We start from the raw sequence: 18,272 nt of genomic DNA on the forward strand, positions 1-18,272 counted from the left end.
CCCAGGAATGATCTCCTTTAGGATGGACTGGTTGGATCTCCTTGCTGTCCAAGGGACTCTCAAGAGTTTTCTCCAACACCACAGTTCAAAAGCAGCAATTCTGCGGCGCTCAGCTTTCTTCACCGTCCAACTCTCATATCCATACATGACCACTGGAAAAACCACAGGCTTGACTAGATGGACCTTTGTTGGCAAAGTAATCTCTCTGCTTTTAAATATGCTATCTAGGTTGGTCATAACCTTCCTTCCAAGGAGTAAGCGTCTTTTAATTTCATGGCTGCAATCACCATCTGCAGTGATTCTGGAGCCCAAAAAAATAAAGTCTGACACCGTTTCCACCGTTTCCCCATCTTCTTCCCATGAAGTGATGGGACCAGATGCCATGATGTTAGTTTTCTGAACGTTGAGCTTTAAGCCAACTTTTTCACTCTCCTCTTTCACTTTCATCAAGAGGCTCTTTAGTTCTTCTTTGCTTTCTGCCATAGGGTGGTGTCATCCGCCTATCTGAGGTTATTGATATTTCTCCCGGCAATCTTGATTCCAGCTTGTGTTTCTTCCAGCCCAGCGTTTCTCATGATGTACTCTGCATAGAAGTTAAATAAGCAGGGTGACAATATACAGCCTTGACATACTCCTTTTCCTATTTGGAACCAGTCTGTTGTTCCATGTCCAGTTCTAACCGTTGCTTCCTGACCTGCATACAGGTTTCTCAAGAAACACGTCAGATGGCCTGGTATTCCCATCTCTTTCAGAATTTTCCAGTTTACTGTGATCCACACAAAGGGTTTGGCATAGTCAATAAAGCAGAAATAGATGTTTTTCTGGAACTCTCTTGCTTTTTCGATGATCCAGCGGATGTTGGCAATCTGATCTCTGGTTCCTCTGCCTTTTCTTTTTATTAGGTATTAGGTTTGACCTAAGGTATTAGCTTATAGTTAACACCATAAGTTTTTTCTTCTATACAGTTAGATTAAAACTACGATATGCAAAGTTTTGGAAAGGAAGAAAAATAATGAAATAAAGTCTGTCACTGTTTCCATTGTTTCCCCAGCTATTTGCCATCAAGTGATGTGACTGAATGCCATGATCTTAGTGTTTTTGAATGTTGAGTTTTAAGATACCTTTTTCACTCTCCTCTTTCACCTTCATCAAGAGGCTCTTCAGTTCCTCTCCACTTTCTGCCATAAGGGTGGTGTCATCTGCATATCTGAGATTATTGATATTGATAATGTATTCAAAGAGGAAGAAAAAATATGGATAGTTGTCTCTGGTGCAGTGTTAGACACTCAGTTGTGTACGACTCTTTGTGACCCCATGGACTGTGGCCCACCAGGCTCCTCTGTCCATGGAATTCTCCAGGCAAGAATACTGGAGTGGGTAGCCATTCCTTTCTCCAGGGGATTTCCCCGACTCAGGGATGGAACCCAGGTCTCCTGCATTGCAGGCAGATTCTTTACTGTCTGAGCCACCAGGGAAGCCCTATATATGCATTAGAAAGGTACTAGAAAGGTAAAGAAAAAGCTAATAAAATTGTTGTCTTTATGGAAAAGACAAGAGGAGGGACTACACTGTGAATAAGAGTTCTCCACATGTACACAGCTGAATTTGTTGAAATACTTCTGTTCTTTTCTCTTATTTATGAATGTAATTTTTACTTTTATCAAATATGTGTACTAGAACAAATATTACAAAAGAGTTTATATGATTAAAGCAGATCTCGGCACCCGAGCCTAGTTTTTAAACAGTTCTTATTCTAATGGTTGCCACCACAACACTAGACAACATGTTTATATTACTACCTATAAGTTATCAACTTGAAAAATACACTGACTGACCTCTAATATGAAACCTTAAGAATTTATCTCTAAAATTCCTCCCTTTTCTGTTCTCTCAATGTTTGAAATATATGCTACTAGTTTTAATTCTTGTTTAAGTATCTTTGAACTTTAAATAGTAACCTTATATCTTTATTGCTTGTTTGTCAACTTGACGTTATCTCTTTTTGTATATATTTTGAAATGTTAGATCTTATTCTTTTATTTTTTATTATTTAAAAATATTTTAATTTTACTGGAGTATAGTTGACTTACAATGTTATGTTAGTTTCAGGTGTACAGCAAAGTGATTCAGTTATACATACATTCATTCTTTTCTTTAAATTTTTAAAAAAATTAAAACAATTTTTATTTTGGCCGTGCTGCACAGCATGTGGGATCTTAATCCCTTGACCAGGAATTGAACACAGGTGACATTATCTCTTGATTTTCCATTTTGAAAGAAAGCTTTTGGGGCTAGTAATTTGTTCCCCCTCTTCCCTCCCTCTCCGCCAGCTTCATTTTTATTTTTATTCGCATAGTTGTTATATTCGGCCCTCCAATAATAGCATTCTTGGCTTTGCCCATTTCTGTCCTGTCCAAAGGATGAGTGAAAGTTGAATATCAATAAACAATATTTACATTTTTATTACTATGTAAATATTGTTCAAGGAAACATAACCTGGCACACTTCACTTTTTACTCTATACGTCTAATGTCACAACCTGCGAACCACTTGAAAAAGACTGTTCTTAGAATCAAGATTACACGGACTCTTTATTACACTCTATCAATTTCTTAACACCACGATATATTCTAGTTTGATTCATAGTTAGACATCTTTATTTATTCATTCATTCACTCATTCATTCACTTTGATTCCCATGGCATTTTAAAACTGTCTTTATTTTTGACACTACTATCCTTTATTATATCATCAAATTTTCCCCAAACTCTTCATGATACCACTCATTCTATATAGTTCTCATTTTTCTTCCTAAGATCTCCTACCTAAAACCCTCTTTTCTCTTGCTTCAATCTTGAATGACTGCTCTCTAGGACTTCTGAACAGTTATTAACTTAAGCCTTCTTTTCATTTTCATCTGGGTTGACTTAACTTTTTCCTGAACTTCTGTCTTCCGTGTCCTTAGTTCACATTATTTTGCTGCAACCTTAAATAACTACCCAAATGACAGTAAACACCAAGTTAAAGTTTCTGGGTCCATGCATGTCTAAAAATTCTATCCTCATAGTTAATCATATGACAGTAAAGAATTCTGGGTTAAAAATTATTTTTCTTAGGAAAATTGTAAACACAGTTCCATTTTCATCTAGCATACAGTATGACTAGTAAGATGCCAGTCTGACCTTCATTTCTTTAAAATTGACTTGGTTTTTTTCCTCTCCCTGGAAGTTTTCTGAATCATCTCTTCACCCGTGGAATTCTAAAATTTCACAATAATATATCTAAAGTTATAATGCTTTGTACTTCCTGTACTAGGTAATAAACAGGTGGGTCTGAAGCCCGAAACTCGAATGAGTTAGTCTGAAGCCTGAAACTATCACTGTCCTTTTGCACTTCCCGTATTAAGTAATAAGTTAGTGGGAAGTCTGAAGCTAGCATAAACTGTTAACTCTCATCTCCAAAATCAACCATGGAGAAGCTGCAGAAGCTAAAGGGATGTGTGAATCTCTGGAACCAAACTAATGAGAGGAAAGTCTTGATGAAATATAAGGAAAAAAAGACAAATCAACAGCTGAATTGAAATTTTAATACATTTTTCTTAGAAACCAATAGACCAGACACATAAAATATGACCAGAAAAAACAAGTAAAACAATCAATAACTTGAACTAACAGATATACTGAATGCAGAACCAGACAACCAGCTAAGAATAAACATTTATAAAAACAGACACTGTGCCAGATTGGCAAACTTTATATGTAAAGGGCCAAATAGTAAGATATTTTAGACTTTGTGGGCCAAACAGTCTCTGTCACAATTCACAAAAGCAACAAAAGCAATCATAGACAATGTGAAAATGAATGAGCATGGCTGTGTTTCAATAACATTTTATTTATAGACACTGAGATTTGAATCTCATCTATTTTTCACCTGTTACAAAATATTAATCATTGGATTTCTTTCAAGCACTTAGAAGTATAAAGGCCATTTTAGTAAAGGATGTATAAAAACAGATGGTAGTGAGCCCTGTTTAGTCCTTGGAGAATAGTTGCCAATTCCCATTTCAGTTTATAAAAGAAGTTCCAACACAATTCAAAGGAATATACTGAACATACTATGTTTTCTATAATAAAATTAGAAATAATAATAAAAGAATGGCTAATGTTTGACAACTAAACTTTTAAAGCTACTAAATAATCCTGGAGTTAAAATGGAAACTTCCCAAGTGATACACGCACCACAATGCTCCGAGCAGCACTATTCACAGTAGCCAAGACGTGGACACAATCTAACGTCCATCAACAGAGGAACGGATAAAGAAGTTGTAAGACACACACACACACACACACACATGAATATTACTCAGCCATTAAAAAAAAAGAATGAAATAATGTCATTTGCAGCAACACAGATGGACCTATAGATTACCATATTAAATGAAGGAAGTCAGAAAGAGAAACATAAGTATCACACGATATCACTTACATGTGAAATCTCAAATATGATATAAATGAACTTATGTACAAAACAGAAACAAAAAAAAACCAAAACAAACAAACAAAAAAAACAGAAACAGATTTCACATACGTAGGAAACAAACTTATGGTTATTAAAGGGTAAAAGAGGGAGGGATAAATTAAGAGTTTGGAATAAGCAGACACAAATTGCTAAATATATATAAAATACATAAACAACAAGTTCTACTGTACAGCACAGGGAACTCTACTCAATATCTTGTAATAAACTATAATGGAAAACAATCTGAAAAAGAGGATATATGTACACATATATAAATATTCATATATATGCAACTGAATCACTTTGCTGTGCATCAGACACACAACTCTGTAACTCAACCGTACTTCAAAAATAAGTAAATAGAATTTCTGAAATCATAAGGAAAATGTACAACATTTGGATACAGTGAAAATGAAAAACACAAATTGAAAGCTTGTGGGATCCAGCTTTAGCACTTAAAGATAAGTTTATAGTTGAAAATACATTTATGAGGAAACAGCAGATTTTAAAATATGTGAGTTAATTATCTGACAAAAAAAAAAACAACAGAGCAAATTCGAATCTCAAAATTAGTGTGAGAGGAATAAAGAACCTGAACTGACCATAAGGATTAAAGATAGTGAGATAATATACAAAAACATCCCTACTCCCCACTACTGATCCAGGTCCGGGTGACTTCACAGGTGAGGTCAACTAAACTGTTAAGAAAAAATTTGTTCCACAGAACAGCAAAAGAATGAAAGTTCTTTAGTTCATTTTAAGCAGCTAGTGAATGAAATCATGATCCCAAAAGTAAAATTAGAAAATCACCACTTTACAACTATCATTATAATAACAATTTCAGGCAAGAACCATCAAAATAGATGTTAAAACTAGTAGGTTAAAGTTTGAGAATTAAAATAATATTAGTGTGACCTCAAAGTATCACTCCACAAAATACTTACTAGCTGCAAAGAGAGAAACAGTAAATTTACAGTGGAAAATCTGGCAAATACAACCTAAAGTGATCAAAGTTAACACATTACAAGTAATAGGACAAACTAACATCCTTTGCCTTCTGAGAAGATACACTAAGAACAACAAAGCTTCTGTGGTATTCACTTAAATCTAGTTATAAGAAACAGATAAACTCAAAGTAAGGGATATCCTACACAATAACATGCCTATATTCTTTTAAAATGTCAATATCATGAATCAAAAAGACTGAAGCAACACTTCAGATTAACTTCCAGATTTTGATAATTATGCTACAATAATGTCAAATGTCTTTGTTTTTAGAAAATATACTCTAAAGTATTTAGGGGTTAAAGAGTAAAGTAAAATAATATATCAATGAAGTTGCAAGGAATCTCCTTGACATACAATTAAGAAACGAAAATTAATAATTTAATATAGTGGAGATCTGGGATGAAAATCATGCTAACCAAATGATGATTCAGAAGGATAAAAAAGAAAACTAGAGAGATATACATGTATCTGCAAACAGTAACATATAGATATATAAAGAGAGAGAAAAGACTATAAATGAAAAATAAAACAATGGAGCAAATGTGAATTGCCTGGTTAATGATTATATAAGTTTTTTTATAGTACTCTGCAACCTTTCTGTTAAGTTTGTACTGAAGTTTTAAAAATAAGATATCAACGAAATTCACATTAGTACAATAAGAAAAAAAATCTTTATAAAGTAAAAATCAAAGTATGTACAAACAACATAAGCTATGAGAGAGAGAGAGAATGTGGTAATATAAAAAAGTCATATGCACAGTGATTTACAATCAAAAAAGTATTTGCATTTTTTATAATCTTGCGTGCATTTTTAAGTTGTTTCAGTCATGTCTGATTCTTTACGACCTATGGATTGTGGCCTGCCAGGCTCCTCTGTCCATGAGATTCTCTAGGCAAGAATACTGAAGTGGATGGCCATGCCCTCCTCCAGGGGATCTTCCCAACCCAGGGATCGAACCTGCGTCTCCTGCACTACAGGCAGATCCTTTACCACTGAGCCACCAGGGAAACCTTAGACATTAATAAGCTATTTTATTACTCATCTTTCAATATTTATTCACTACTGGTAGTTATATTAGTTATACATGGATGCATAACAAATTATCCCAAAATCTAGTAACTTAAAAGTTTTTTAAAAATTTTTATTTTTGGTATGTGGCATGTGAGATCTTAGTTCTGCGACCAGGGATCAAACATTTGCCCCCTGCATTGGAAGCACAGAGTTTAAACAACTGGACCACTCGAGAAGTTCTCAAAAAAAAAAAAAAAAAATTTTTTTTAAACTCAATTTCTGGGCATGGCTTAGTTACATTCTCTGGTTCAGGGTCTCTCACAGACTGGAATCATCTCGAGGCTCAACAGAGAAAATGGAGGTCCTACTTCCACATTCACTTAAGTGATTGCTGGTAGGATTCAGTCTGTAAGTGGGCCTCTCCATAAGGTAGCTCACTTTTATCAGAGAAAGCAAGAGAAGTCAGTCTTTTGGAAACGAATCCTTCAAGTAGATTTAAGACTACCATCTTGCTCCTTACTATCTCTTTGGCTCATCCACCCTTTAATCTATCTTAAGTATGGACAAATTAAAAGGAAAAAAAAGAGGAAACAGGAAGAAAAGATATACCACACAAATATTAATCATAAGAAAACTGGAACGACTAGAATGACTTTATTACTATAAGACAAAGTAGATTTGGGGACAGGAACTATTACTAGGTAAAGATGTATATCACAAATGATTTTTTAAAGGGTTAATTCATTAAGAAAATATAACATTCCTAACCGTGAATGCATCTTTGCTTCAGTCATGTCCAAATCTGCGTGACCCCATGGACTGCAGCCTGCCAGGCTTCTCTGTCCATGGGATTCTCCAGGCAAGAATACTATAGTGGGTTTCCAAGCTCTCCCTCCAGGGGATCTTCTCAACCCAGGCCTCTTACATCTCCTGCATTGGCAGGTGGGTTCTTTACCACTAGAGTAATTGAGCTTTAAAATATATAAAGCAAAAATGGACAGAACTATAGAAAGAAATTTAAGAAAACCACAAATGTGGATGGAAATTCCAATATCCTTCTCTTCTTTTGGTAATTAACAGAATAGAAAGAAAATCAGGGAGATTACAGAAGACTTGCAACTTCAACCAGTTTATCCTACCAACATTTATAAGGAGGCACTATACCCAACAAAAGTAAACTATACATTTTTTCAAGTCTACATAGAACATTCATAAAGACAGACCATAGCTTGACATTAGAACAAATCTCAGGAAATGTAAAGGGCTGAAATGGTACACAGCATGTTCTCTACTCAAAACAGCATTTTTTGAAAAAACTAGAAATTCCAAGATTTGGGTTGGAAACCATATATTTAGAAATTAAACTCCCAAATATTCAGAAGTTAAATCATGCACTTATAAATAATCATAGGTAAAAAGAGAATCACAGGAAGGGTAGAAAATACTTTATAGTAAGTAAAAATTAAAACCCACTATACCAAATTTTGTGGGATGTAACTAAAGAAAGAAAAAAACCTGAGTAGCTCAATATCTATTTTTAAAACTGAATTCATAATTAAAAACCTTCCCACAAAGAAAATGCATCCACAAATAGCTACAATGATTAATTCTGTCAAACATTTAAGAAAGAAATAATACCAACCTTATATAATTCTAATCAACAGACTGACATGGCTGAGGAAAGAATTATGAGCTTGAAGGTAATTGCAATAGAAACCTCCCAAACTGAAATGCAAGATGAAAAAAAGAATGGGGGGTGGTGCAGAAAGAAAAGGAGAGTGAAGAAAAAAAAAGATCTGAAAGTAATGAATGACCAAGAGCTTTCTATAATCAATGATAGATACCAAACCACAAAACCAGATCTCAGAGAACACCAACAGGATAATGCCAACAAATATGCACTTCAGCCTATCAATCAAACTGCAGAAAACTAAAAACAAAGAGAAAATATTGGGGGGGGAGAGGAAAACATCTTACTTAACAGAGAAATAAGGATAAGAATTACAGAGGTTACTTTCTCATCAGAACCATGGAAGGAAGAAGAAAGAAGAGTAGAATATTTAGTGTTAATGGAGGGAAAAAAAAAAACTCAACACCAATCTAGAATTTCTATATGAAGAGTAAAGAAGAAGATGATTTCCTCACACAAAAACCAAGGAAATGTACTGTTAGTAGACCTGCTCTGCAAAAAAATATTAATAGAAGGTCTTTGGGAAGAAGAAAAATTAAATAGATCAGAACTCAGGCCTACATAAGGAAAGGAAGACTACTGAAGAAGGAATAACTGAAAGTATTTTATACTTATTCTTAATTTATCTAAAAGAATTTATTTAAAGTAATAATAGTAACAATATATTGGGTGATTACAACATATAATTAAGTAAAATGAAAGATGACGGCTTCTTTGATGGCCCAGTGGTGAAGAATCCACTTGCCAGTGCAGGAAACATGCGTTCCATCCTTGGTCCCAGAAGATCCCACATGCCATGGGACAACTAAGACCACACTCCACAACTACTAAGCCTCTGCTCCAGAGCCCAGGGGACACAACTACTGAAGTGTGTAGGCCTAGACCTATGCTTTCCAACAAGAGAAGCCACCACAATCAGAAATCCATGCAACACAACTGGAGAGTAGACCCCGCTCAGCACAACTACAGAAAACCCCACTCAGCAATGAAGATCCAAATAAATAAACAATTTTTTTAGAAAAGGCAAGATAACAATGTCTTAAGGGACAGGAAGGACAAATTGGGAATGCTCTGTTTAAGCTTCCCTGGTGGCTCAGACAGTAAAGCATCTGTCTACAGCAGGAGACCCGGGTTCGATCCCTGGGTGGGGAAGATCTCCTGGAGAAGGCAATGGCAACCCAGTCCAGTGTTCCTGCCTGGAAAATCCCATGGACAGAAGAGCCTGGTAGGCTACAGTTCATGGGGTTGAAAAGAGTCGGACACGACTGAGCGACTTCACTTTCACTGTTTAAGCTACCTGCACTATACATGAAGCATTACAGTACTATTTGGAGGTGGACTTAAACAAAGTTGTAAATGTAGACGGCAACCACTAAAAATTTTTTTAAACTATGAGAGACTAACAGAGGAGATAAAGGAATCACATAAAATGCTCAACTAAAACCAGAGAAGGCAAAAAAAATGAGAGGGGAAAAAATAAAAACAAAGCACAAATCAGTGAATACAAAACAGTTTATGAACAAGATACTTATTAATTCAACCCATTTAATCATCCCTTGAAATGTGAAAGGTAATGGTCTACATAAACCAATTAAAAGACACTGTTCAGAGTGGGTTTTAAAAAAAAAGACCTAACTGTATGTGGTCTATAAGAAATCCACTTTAAAGGAACGGGCAAAAAAGTTGACATTCATAAAAAGAAGGTAAGTGAATGGCTAACAAGCACATGAAAGGGTACACACTACTACCAGTCATCAGGTCAATGGAAATTAAAACTATAATAAGATACTACCAGCCATTCTAGTTATACTTACTAGCATGGCTAACAGTAAAGTGTTGGCAAGGATGTGAGGCAACCTGAACTCTAATACAAAGCTGGTCAGAGTGTAAAGTGGTGCAACATTTTGCAAAATAACCAAGTTAAATACAGACATCCAATTTTACTCCGAAGCATGGTGTACAATGAAACAAACATTTACACAAAGACATACACAAATGTTTATAGTAGCTTTATTCGTAATAGCTCCAATTTGAAAAGAATCTAAATGTCTATCAACATGAGGATGGATTTTTAAATATCGTGACATAGTCACACAATAGAATACTCTCATTAAGAAAGAAGAAAAACGTACTGATACATAGAACATAGATATCAATAAATCTAAAAATCCATTTTGCTGAGTAAAAGCCAGACATCAAAGAGCTTATGCTGTATATCGTTGTTTTAGCACTAAGTCATGTCCAACTCTTCTGCGACCCCTTGGACTATGGCCCTCCAGGCTCCTTTGTCCATGAGATTTTCTAGGCAAGAACACTGGAGTGGGTTGCCATTTCCTTCTCCAGGGGATCTTCCCGACCCAGGGATCGAACCTGAGTCTCCTGCATAGGCTGGCGGACTGTTTACCACTGGGCTATCAGGGAAGCTCATGCTGTATACACGCAGCATGAATATTTTATTCCATTTATATGAAGTTCAAAACATGCAAAATTAATCTGTGGTGATAGAAATCAAAACAGTTGCCTAGACTGGGTCTGGAAAAGGGCAAGAAGAAACGGGGATAAGTTTGTCAGATTTACTGCATTGTACCCTTAAGAAAAGACCAACCTAGACAGCATATTGAAAAGCAGAGACATTACTTTGCCAACAAAGTTCCGTCTAGTCTAGGCTATGGTTTTTCCAGTGGTCATGTATGGATTTGAGTTGTACTATAAAGAAAGCTGAGCGCCGAAGAATTGATGCTTTTGAACTGTGGTGTTGGAGAAGACTCTTGAGAGTCCCTTGGACTGCAAGAAGATCCAACCAGTCCATCCTAAAGGAGATCAGTCCCGGGTGTTCATTGGAAGGACTGATGTTGAAGCTGAAACTCCAATACTTTGGCCATCTGGTGCGAAGAGCTGACTCATTTGAAAAGACCCTGTTGCTGGGAAAGATTGAGAGCAGGAGGAGAAAGGGACGACAGAGGATGAGATGGCTGGATGGCATCACCAACTCAATGGACATGGGTTTGGGTAAACTCTGGGAGGTGGTGATGGACAGGGAGGCCTGGCGTGCTGCGGTTCATGGGGTCGCAAAGATTCAGACACGACTGAGCGACTGAAATGAACTGAACCCTAAAGATCCATGCATTTTACTCTATGTAAATTACAGCTCGGTTTAAAAGAAAAAAAAATTTCTGGCAAAGGCCTTCAGTATTTTCTGTAGTTCAAGCACAGTAAGTAGCTGATGAATTTTTTTTCTGCAAAGTGTCAGGAAGTAAATCTTTTAGAATTTGCTGTCATATGGTGGCTGCTATAACCCCTCTGTCATTGTATCATTAAAGTGTCCAGGCAATATGCAAACTAATGAGCATGGCTGTGTTACCCTAAAACTATTTACAAAAACAGGTGGCAAGCTGGATTTGGTCCATAGGCTGTATGTAGTCTGCTAACTCCTGGTGGAGCAAACAGAAAAATCAATCTTCAAAATTAATTTAGCTTAATTTCTAATTCAGAGTCAAGTTTAAAAAAAAATTTTAAATACAATGCATTGTTCTCTCCTATATGGTGACAGGCAATGATAATTATTAGAAGCCAATTATAATCCTTCCTAAACTTGTTTTTCTACACTCATGGAATCATTTTAAAATAGAAAGACAAACCAGCAAATCCCTAATATGGTTGATATGCAAGATCACCATTTTAGAAAATCATTTAACAGCTATAACAGTATCCTGAAAAATTATCTAGGAATATGAGAAATACTTAAGATACACTGGCTAGTAACAATTAAAGTATGAACTGGAAATTCAAAATATACTTAGGTACACACATAAAAAGCTATGTTACCCACAGTGGTGATGCTCTGATTTACCTGGTATAATAAAGTTTTTGAAACACGTTCGGTATCACTCATAATCACCTGGTTTGTTATTTAAAAGAATTGAAAATTAAGAACAGCAATCCCTTCTTGATGTTTTTAAAAGCATTTCAGAATATTAAATAACATAGTGAAATAAAACAAGCATTTTCTGAGAAGTACCAAAAGCTAATTTCTTTGCCTAATTTAGACAAGGCTCAAAAACTGATATCTTGCAAAGAACATCCAGGGTACACAACTAGGTAGAAATAAATCTCAAACATGGCACACGTAAGCTGCCTGAAAATGTTTATCCATCTCCAAGAAAATCCCAATCTAAAAAATGAACTTAATCCTCTCTCACCATGATATATACCTATTAGAAGAAACACCAGCAAAATTAGAAGGCTTGGGTTCCAGTATAAGTTTGCCACCTAATTGGCTGTGTGGGAATCTGGCATTCACTTATTCATCAAGCATTTCTGAGAGCTTAGTATGTGCCAGACTGGAAACACAGTAGTGAAGGAAATATCAAAAATTCCTGCCCTAATGACACATTCCAGTGAGTCACTTAATCTCTAAAAACAATTTAGTTTTCTTTCTCTAAGATAATGAATTTCATATTTAAGGGTATTTTCAAGTCCTTAAAATAAGACCCATATTACTTTCCTGCATCCAGGAAAGCAACTGATGGAGCATCACCTGAAATCCACTCTTTCACTGGCTAAAACTTTCCTATGTCATCATATTCAGAGAGCAAATTAAAAAAAAAAAAAAAAGTAACAGACATTCTTGAAGGACTTATTTTAAATTCACTAATTTCGGTTTACAAAATTTAGAGGAAATATGAGCCTTATTGGCCTATTACTTGGTAACTAAACTTCCTTGGATGGGATCCAAGAAAGCAGCAGAACAACCTTATGAGAATGTTCTTCATATAATGAATAATTTTACAGACATTACCAATACTGCCTAGTGAATTAACTAATCAGCTCATCTTTTCTTCAGACTAGGATTTGATCTTTGTTTCCAAAGTGCTTGCTGCAACACAGGTAGTCAGAAATCCAAATTGTGTATTCAAATCTAGTCCCTTGCGCCCTACATTTAAATTTTTTTTTTTATTTATCATCAAGATATATATTTTCCCCACAACAAAACAGGCATGACGGTCCTTCAAGCATAACTCCTCAATTTCCAAGTGGTAAAATTTTTAAAATGTCTCATGTATTCATTTTTCCCAGATAAACTCTAGAATCACAAACTACATTTCTGGTAAGACCAAAACAACGCTCACTTTAAATATCCCTTCCTTCATAGGCCCCTACCGAAACAACAAAAGGGATCCAAAATTTAAGCCTGCAGTTTCTAATCTATTGAGTATTCATTCCCAAATGAGAAACTGACCTAAGTATCCACCAAAAAAAAAAAGGTATATCACACCAAAAGCGGCTTACCTCCATTTATTTTCAACTCATAAAATATATTCAAAGTCTGCTAAAGCACGCTAACACCATTCAACTTCTAAAGACAGTATAAGCAGTAGTTCCCAATTACGCTAATCTTGAGCAACCTATTGTTAATCTAAAACGCTGTTCACTATACGTATGCTTATATTTTAAGATGTTTTAAGAATATGAGCACCACCATCAGGTCTAATAAGCCCAAATGCAGAAGTATTGAAATTGTTAGCGAGAGATGATGGACAGAAAGCAGTAAAACAGCTTTACATAAAATACATGCGATGTACACATGAACTATTTCTATTTTTTACAGTTATCTGAACTGTAAGTGGCCGTTAGAACTAGATTTTCAATTCAAGTATATCAAATACCAAATTGCTAAAAGAAATCTTAAACTTCCATCTATATTTTAAAAGTCTCATATTAACGAACTTGATTTATATTTCAGAATCCAATAAATGAAATGACTTTGATAAAACTGAAATGACTTATAACTTAGAAGAACCATTATTGTAAAATATTAATTATCCAGCTCCCCTGCTGTTCATCTTGTAGACAGTACCCTCCTCATTACTGGCAGTGAGGTAAAGTGAAAGAAAAAAAAGTCTAGTTTTGGAACCACAAAGACATGGGTTTGAACTCTGAGGCACCATGCCTTAAACATAAACTTTCTGAACCTATTTTTTTCATCTCTAAAATGGGAATATTAATATCTAATTTGAATGACTGTTTTAATGATTAGTGAGATATATGTAAAGCAGCTTACATATAATAGGAACTGAAGAAACTTTAGCTGCTATTTTTATTTTATTACTCATAAATGTATCCAAGAGAAGATAAAACGAAGGACATGACAGGAAAATAAATCAGAGCCAAGGTTACATGTAACTGTTAAAACAAGACAAAAACAAACAAATACACTGACAGTTCAAGTGAAACTTTTGGTTCACATTTTATAGAAACAAGATAATATTGTAATCTCTCTTTATACATACATAAAAACCCAAAACTCACTACAGGTCTACTAATGGTGGAGCTAAATAAAAACAAAAGATTATTACCATACAGTAAAACAGATAATTTTATGAACAGGTGAGATGATTTCACTACTGGAAAAAAAAAAAACGCCAAAACTAAGATTTTTAAATGCTAATGGAAGGATATTAAAAGATTCCTACCTTTAAACCGACTGCTATAAGATCTGTAACAACACTGTATGGAAAAAGTAAAAAGAGAAAATGGAAAACAAAGTTAGAAACAAGTTTTTAAAAGACAAAGATAATAAGATAAAGAAAAAAGAAAAAGCATTATAATAGCAAATAATAAAAATAAGAATGTGACAAGTTGTGAAATGTTAATACAAAGAAAAGTGATGGGACAGTCTAGCCAACAGAGTGTAAAAGCAAAGCTTTAACAGCAATGTAAGAAACAAATAATAAATCAAATTCTCTTTCAGTATTTAGAAAAATAATTGTGTTTCAATACAATGAAAATGGATTTATTCATTTACCTCTATTTAACAAATCCAACCAAGCCTTATAATCACCAAAGTTCATTCTTTTAAATCACTGGTATGAGTAACCATACTTAAAAGTTTTAAATGAAACAAAACCTATGAGTGGATTTTATAGAAATAGAAGATATCTTGAAAATTTGCATCTACCACCCAAATGGCTCACCAAAAATGTAGCTGACAGTCTTAGAACTAAAATAATTACAAACATCAAACTTAAGACATCAAAACTGTCAAAGGTCTGCTTTTTAAAAAGGTCTACCGCATCAAATCTGTGGTTAAATTACCTCAGAAAGAAATGAACATACACACACACACACACACACACACACGGACAGTTGGCATCTGAGGTGGAACTAGAAAGATATGTTGACTGGAGCTTTGTTGTTTTTTTAACTATCCAAAATAATGAAAGAGGACCTTTTTTCAGGCTATGGGAAAATGTAGAAATTTAATTAGCCTCCTGAAAGCATAAACTTACTGAGTTAAAATCATATCCCTTAACATCAAGATGTAAAAAATGCTATATAGTTCTGCCAAACAAAAATCCATCTCTTCTAAACTCAAAAGAAACTGTTTTCAATTAAGTTTGTCTCCATATATTCTAAAAGAAAGCTCTAATAAAATTCTACATATTGTTAATAACCTATATCATTACTTAATAGAAGTAAACAAATTTATATTTGTCAAATAATGCAAATTTGTTTTAAACAATAACGATATAGATTAAATTTTTTTTCTTATAGACTCTGGAAACTCGAATTTGGTTTGTTTTAAATTTAAATGTGATATCTCTGACATCTGTGCATAAAAAATTAGATTGTGTAAGGTATACCACAGTATTGGTCGGGATGCAAAGAGCATGCTCCTACTTAACTCCCAAATGAACTTACCTTCCAGTATTTCTTACTGCCTCATACACTTAAACCAATAAACTCATTCTTAGCTTTCAAACCACATTTAGGGGGAAGAAAAAGTTAATTTCTTAAACAATACCCAGAAGAGTAAGTTTGCACTTCACAGTTGCCCAAGAGTTTAACAGCCAAGATGCATAATCCAAGAGTCCTCTTTATTAACACTGTAAAGTTTCCAATACAAAAAGCTAGCCTGCCTCCACGTCTCACGTCAAACCACTAGTCTACAATTCACTACACATAATGAAATACTATTTTCACAGCCTTCTTCAACTGAAATACTGGCATACTCATACAAATAATTAAGATAGCAAAATTTTGCACCCATAGAAAGTGTAGTTGAAAAAAGGTGATGTAAAATGAGTTTTTAACAATGCTCTCAGAGAAGCTTCAATTAAACAATAAAAACAGCTTCAATTAAATTTTAAAAATACTTTAGAGAACATCACAACAATAAATGAAATCTAAAATTGCACTTTGTCTAACGTCTGTAATAGTGTGCAATCTGCATTCAAATATATTTATAGATTTATAAAACTAGGATAAATGAAATCTAATGAAGGCAAAAAATTGTTCGAAGATCCCTTTACACAGGAAGATCTTTACACAGCATGGCAACAATCAACTATATGGCAACATATACGTGATTTTACTGTTCAAGCAAGTTCCATATATTCTACAACCAAGAGGTTTACAGAAATCTTGCCATCAAAATCAAGTAACAGGCCAACCAAAATCTCAAGTGCATAATGAAAATAAGTAAGTGGATCTGCAGGCTCTAAGAGAGCAAGAGATTTTTTTTTTACCTTGACGAACATATACTAGGACTTTCAACTAATTCATTAAGATCTTAATCTAGTTGTTTTCTTAATCATTCAAATATTGGTTTGGTCCCACCCCAGGACCCTGGGTCTCCAGAGAAATATTTACATCGATGATCCTAAATCTTTATTTTGGCCACAAACTTCATTCACTTTTAGAGCGTTTCAAAGCGCCCCGAAAATCGCACTTTTTTTGCATACAGCGCAGGGAATTCACGAAGTTCCTTGGGGGCGGAGGGGGGTTGATAAGGGGACGCATCCCCAGTCACCGAGTCCAGACGCCCGGTATACCGTAACCTTAGCAGAGCTCCCAGCACAAGCCCGGAGAGCGCGTGGGGCCCCGGCTCCGGGACCGGGTCGCCGCCCAGACGTCTGCCGGCGTGTGCCCTCGCCGTCCGCCACTCCGCGGCCACTCGCCTCCCCGCCAGGGGAAGCTCCAGCGCTCGCCCCACCTCACCGGTAAACACCAACTCCCCGAGCGGGAGGACGCCCGCCCCGAGCGCCGCCTCCGCCTCCCCCAGCGCCGCGCACCATTTTCTGAGAGGAAGTGTCGGGAGGCCGGGCCGGGCTCCCCCGACTCTCGGGCGGAGGGCGGACCTCGGCACCCGGGGGCTGCACCGGGCTTTCCGCCGCTTCCCGGGGCGAGGGTGTGCAGGGGCGGCAGGACGGGGAGGCGCCCCGAGGGGGGAAGAGAGGCTGCGGCGGACCGCCTCTCCGCGATGCGGGGCTCCCCAAAGGAGGCGCCCGGAAGCCCCGCCGTCGGGCTCGGCCGGGGCCGCTCCTCTGGTCGCCGGCGCCGCGCCCGGCTTCCCAGCTCCGGCGCGTCCGGCCGAGAGCTGCGGGAAAGGGGACGAGCGCAGCCCGGTGACCGCCGCGCCGCCGAGCACTTACCCATCCATGGCCCAGACGGAGGCGAGCACAGTGCGGGGACTGACGGGCTCACCGCGAGCGGAGGAAGGAGGCGGCGGCAACAGGGCGGCTCCGGGAACCGGCAAGCGGCGCCTCTCTCCGGAGCCCCAGCCGGTCGGAGGTGGAGAGAGAGTGGGAAACAGGGGCGGAGACCAGGGACGCTCCCGCCACCGCCGCGCCCCCGCCTTCCCCACCCCCCGAGCGCGTCCCCGCCTCGCCTCACCCCGCCCCTTAGCGTCGACTCCCTCCCTGGGCCCCGCCCCCGGCCGCCTTCCGGCTCGGCTCCAGGGCGCCCTCTTCCTGCGGCCGCCCTAGAGACCCCGCCTCCGGGTGCCCCGCCCCGGCGCGCGCCCCCCGCCCCCGCCTGCGTCCTGCGCTCGCGGGAGCGCGCGCCTTGTGCTTCCCGCTTCGCCGCACCCCGCCCCCCCGCCGCGCCCCCGCGGGCTTCGCCGGCCTTCCGGCTCTTCCGCCTCGGGGCTCCCTAGCTTGGACACCTCCCTCTACCAGCGGGAAAAACGTTGGGGACCCGACTCCGGACGGTAGGTAGGAGTGTCCCGCGAGCGCCCCAGAGCCGCCGCGAAATTGCCCCGGG

General features: G+C 37.6%; 1 protein-coding gene across 29 annotated transcripts in view; it reads right to left on the minus strand.

The window, feature by feature from the left end:
- PTBP3 (polypyrimidine tract binding protein 3) overlaps positions 1-18,017 on the minus strand; it is an 89,110-nt gene extending 71,093 nt beyond the window's left edge. For 14 of the 29 annotated variants that reach the window (XM_081526854.1, XM_081526712.1, XM_081526812.1 and 11 more), the window contains exons 1-2: positions 17,663-17,872; positions 14,702-14,735 (exon numbers count right to left, since the gene is read on the minus strand). Coding sequence is in view for 5 of the 29 variants with exons in the window: in XM_081526712.1 (XP_081382838.1) it covers positions 14,702-14,735; positions 17,663-17,670 (42 nt within the window). In the remaining 24 variants the exon portion in view is untranslated. Of the gene's footprint in view, positions 1-14,701; positions 14,736-17,662; positions 17,873-17,898 lie in introns of those variants that run through there. The other 15 variants (XM_081526843.1, XM_081526770.1, XM_081526802.1 and 12 more) reach the window with 2 other exon arrangements.
- Between the last annotated feature and the right edge of the window lie 255 nt (positions 18,018-18,272).

This window comes from Giraffa tippelskirchi, chromosome 1, assembly GCF_054371585.1.
Source record: "Giraffa tippelskirchi isolate mGirTip1 chromosome 1, T2T-mGirTip1v1.2.pri, whole genome shotgun sequence".
NCBI lineage: Eukaryota > Metazoa > Chordata > Mammalia > Artiodactyla > Giraffidae > Giraffa > Giraffa tippelskirchi.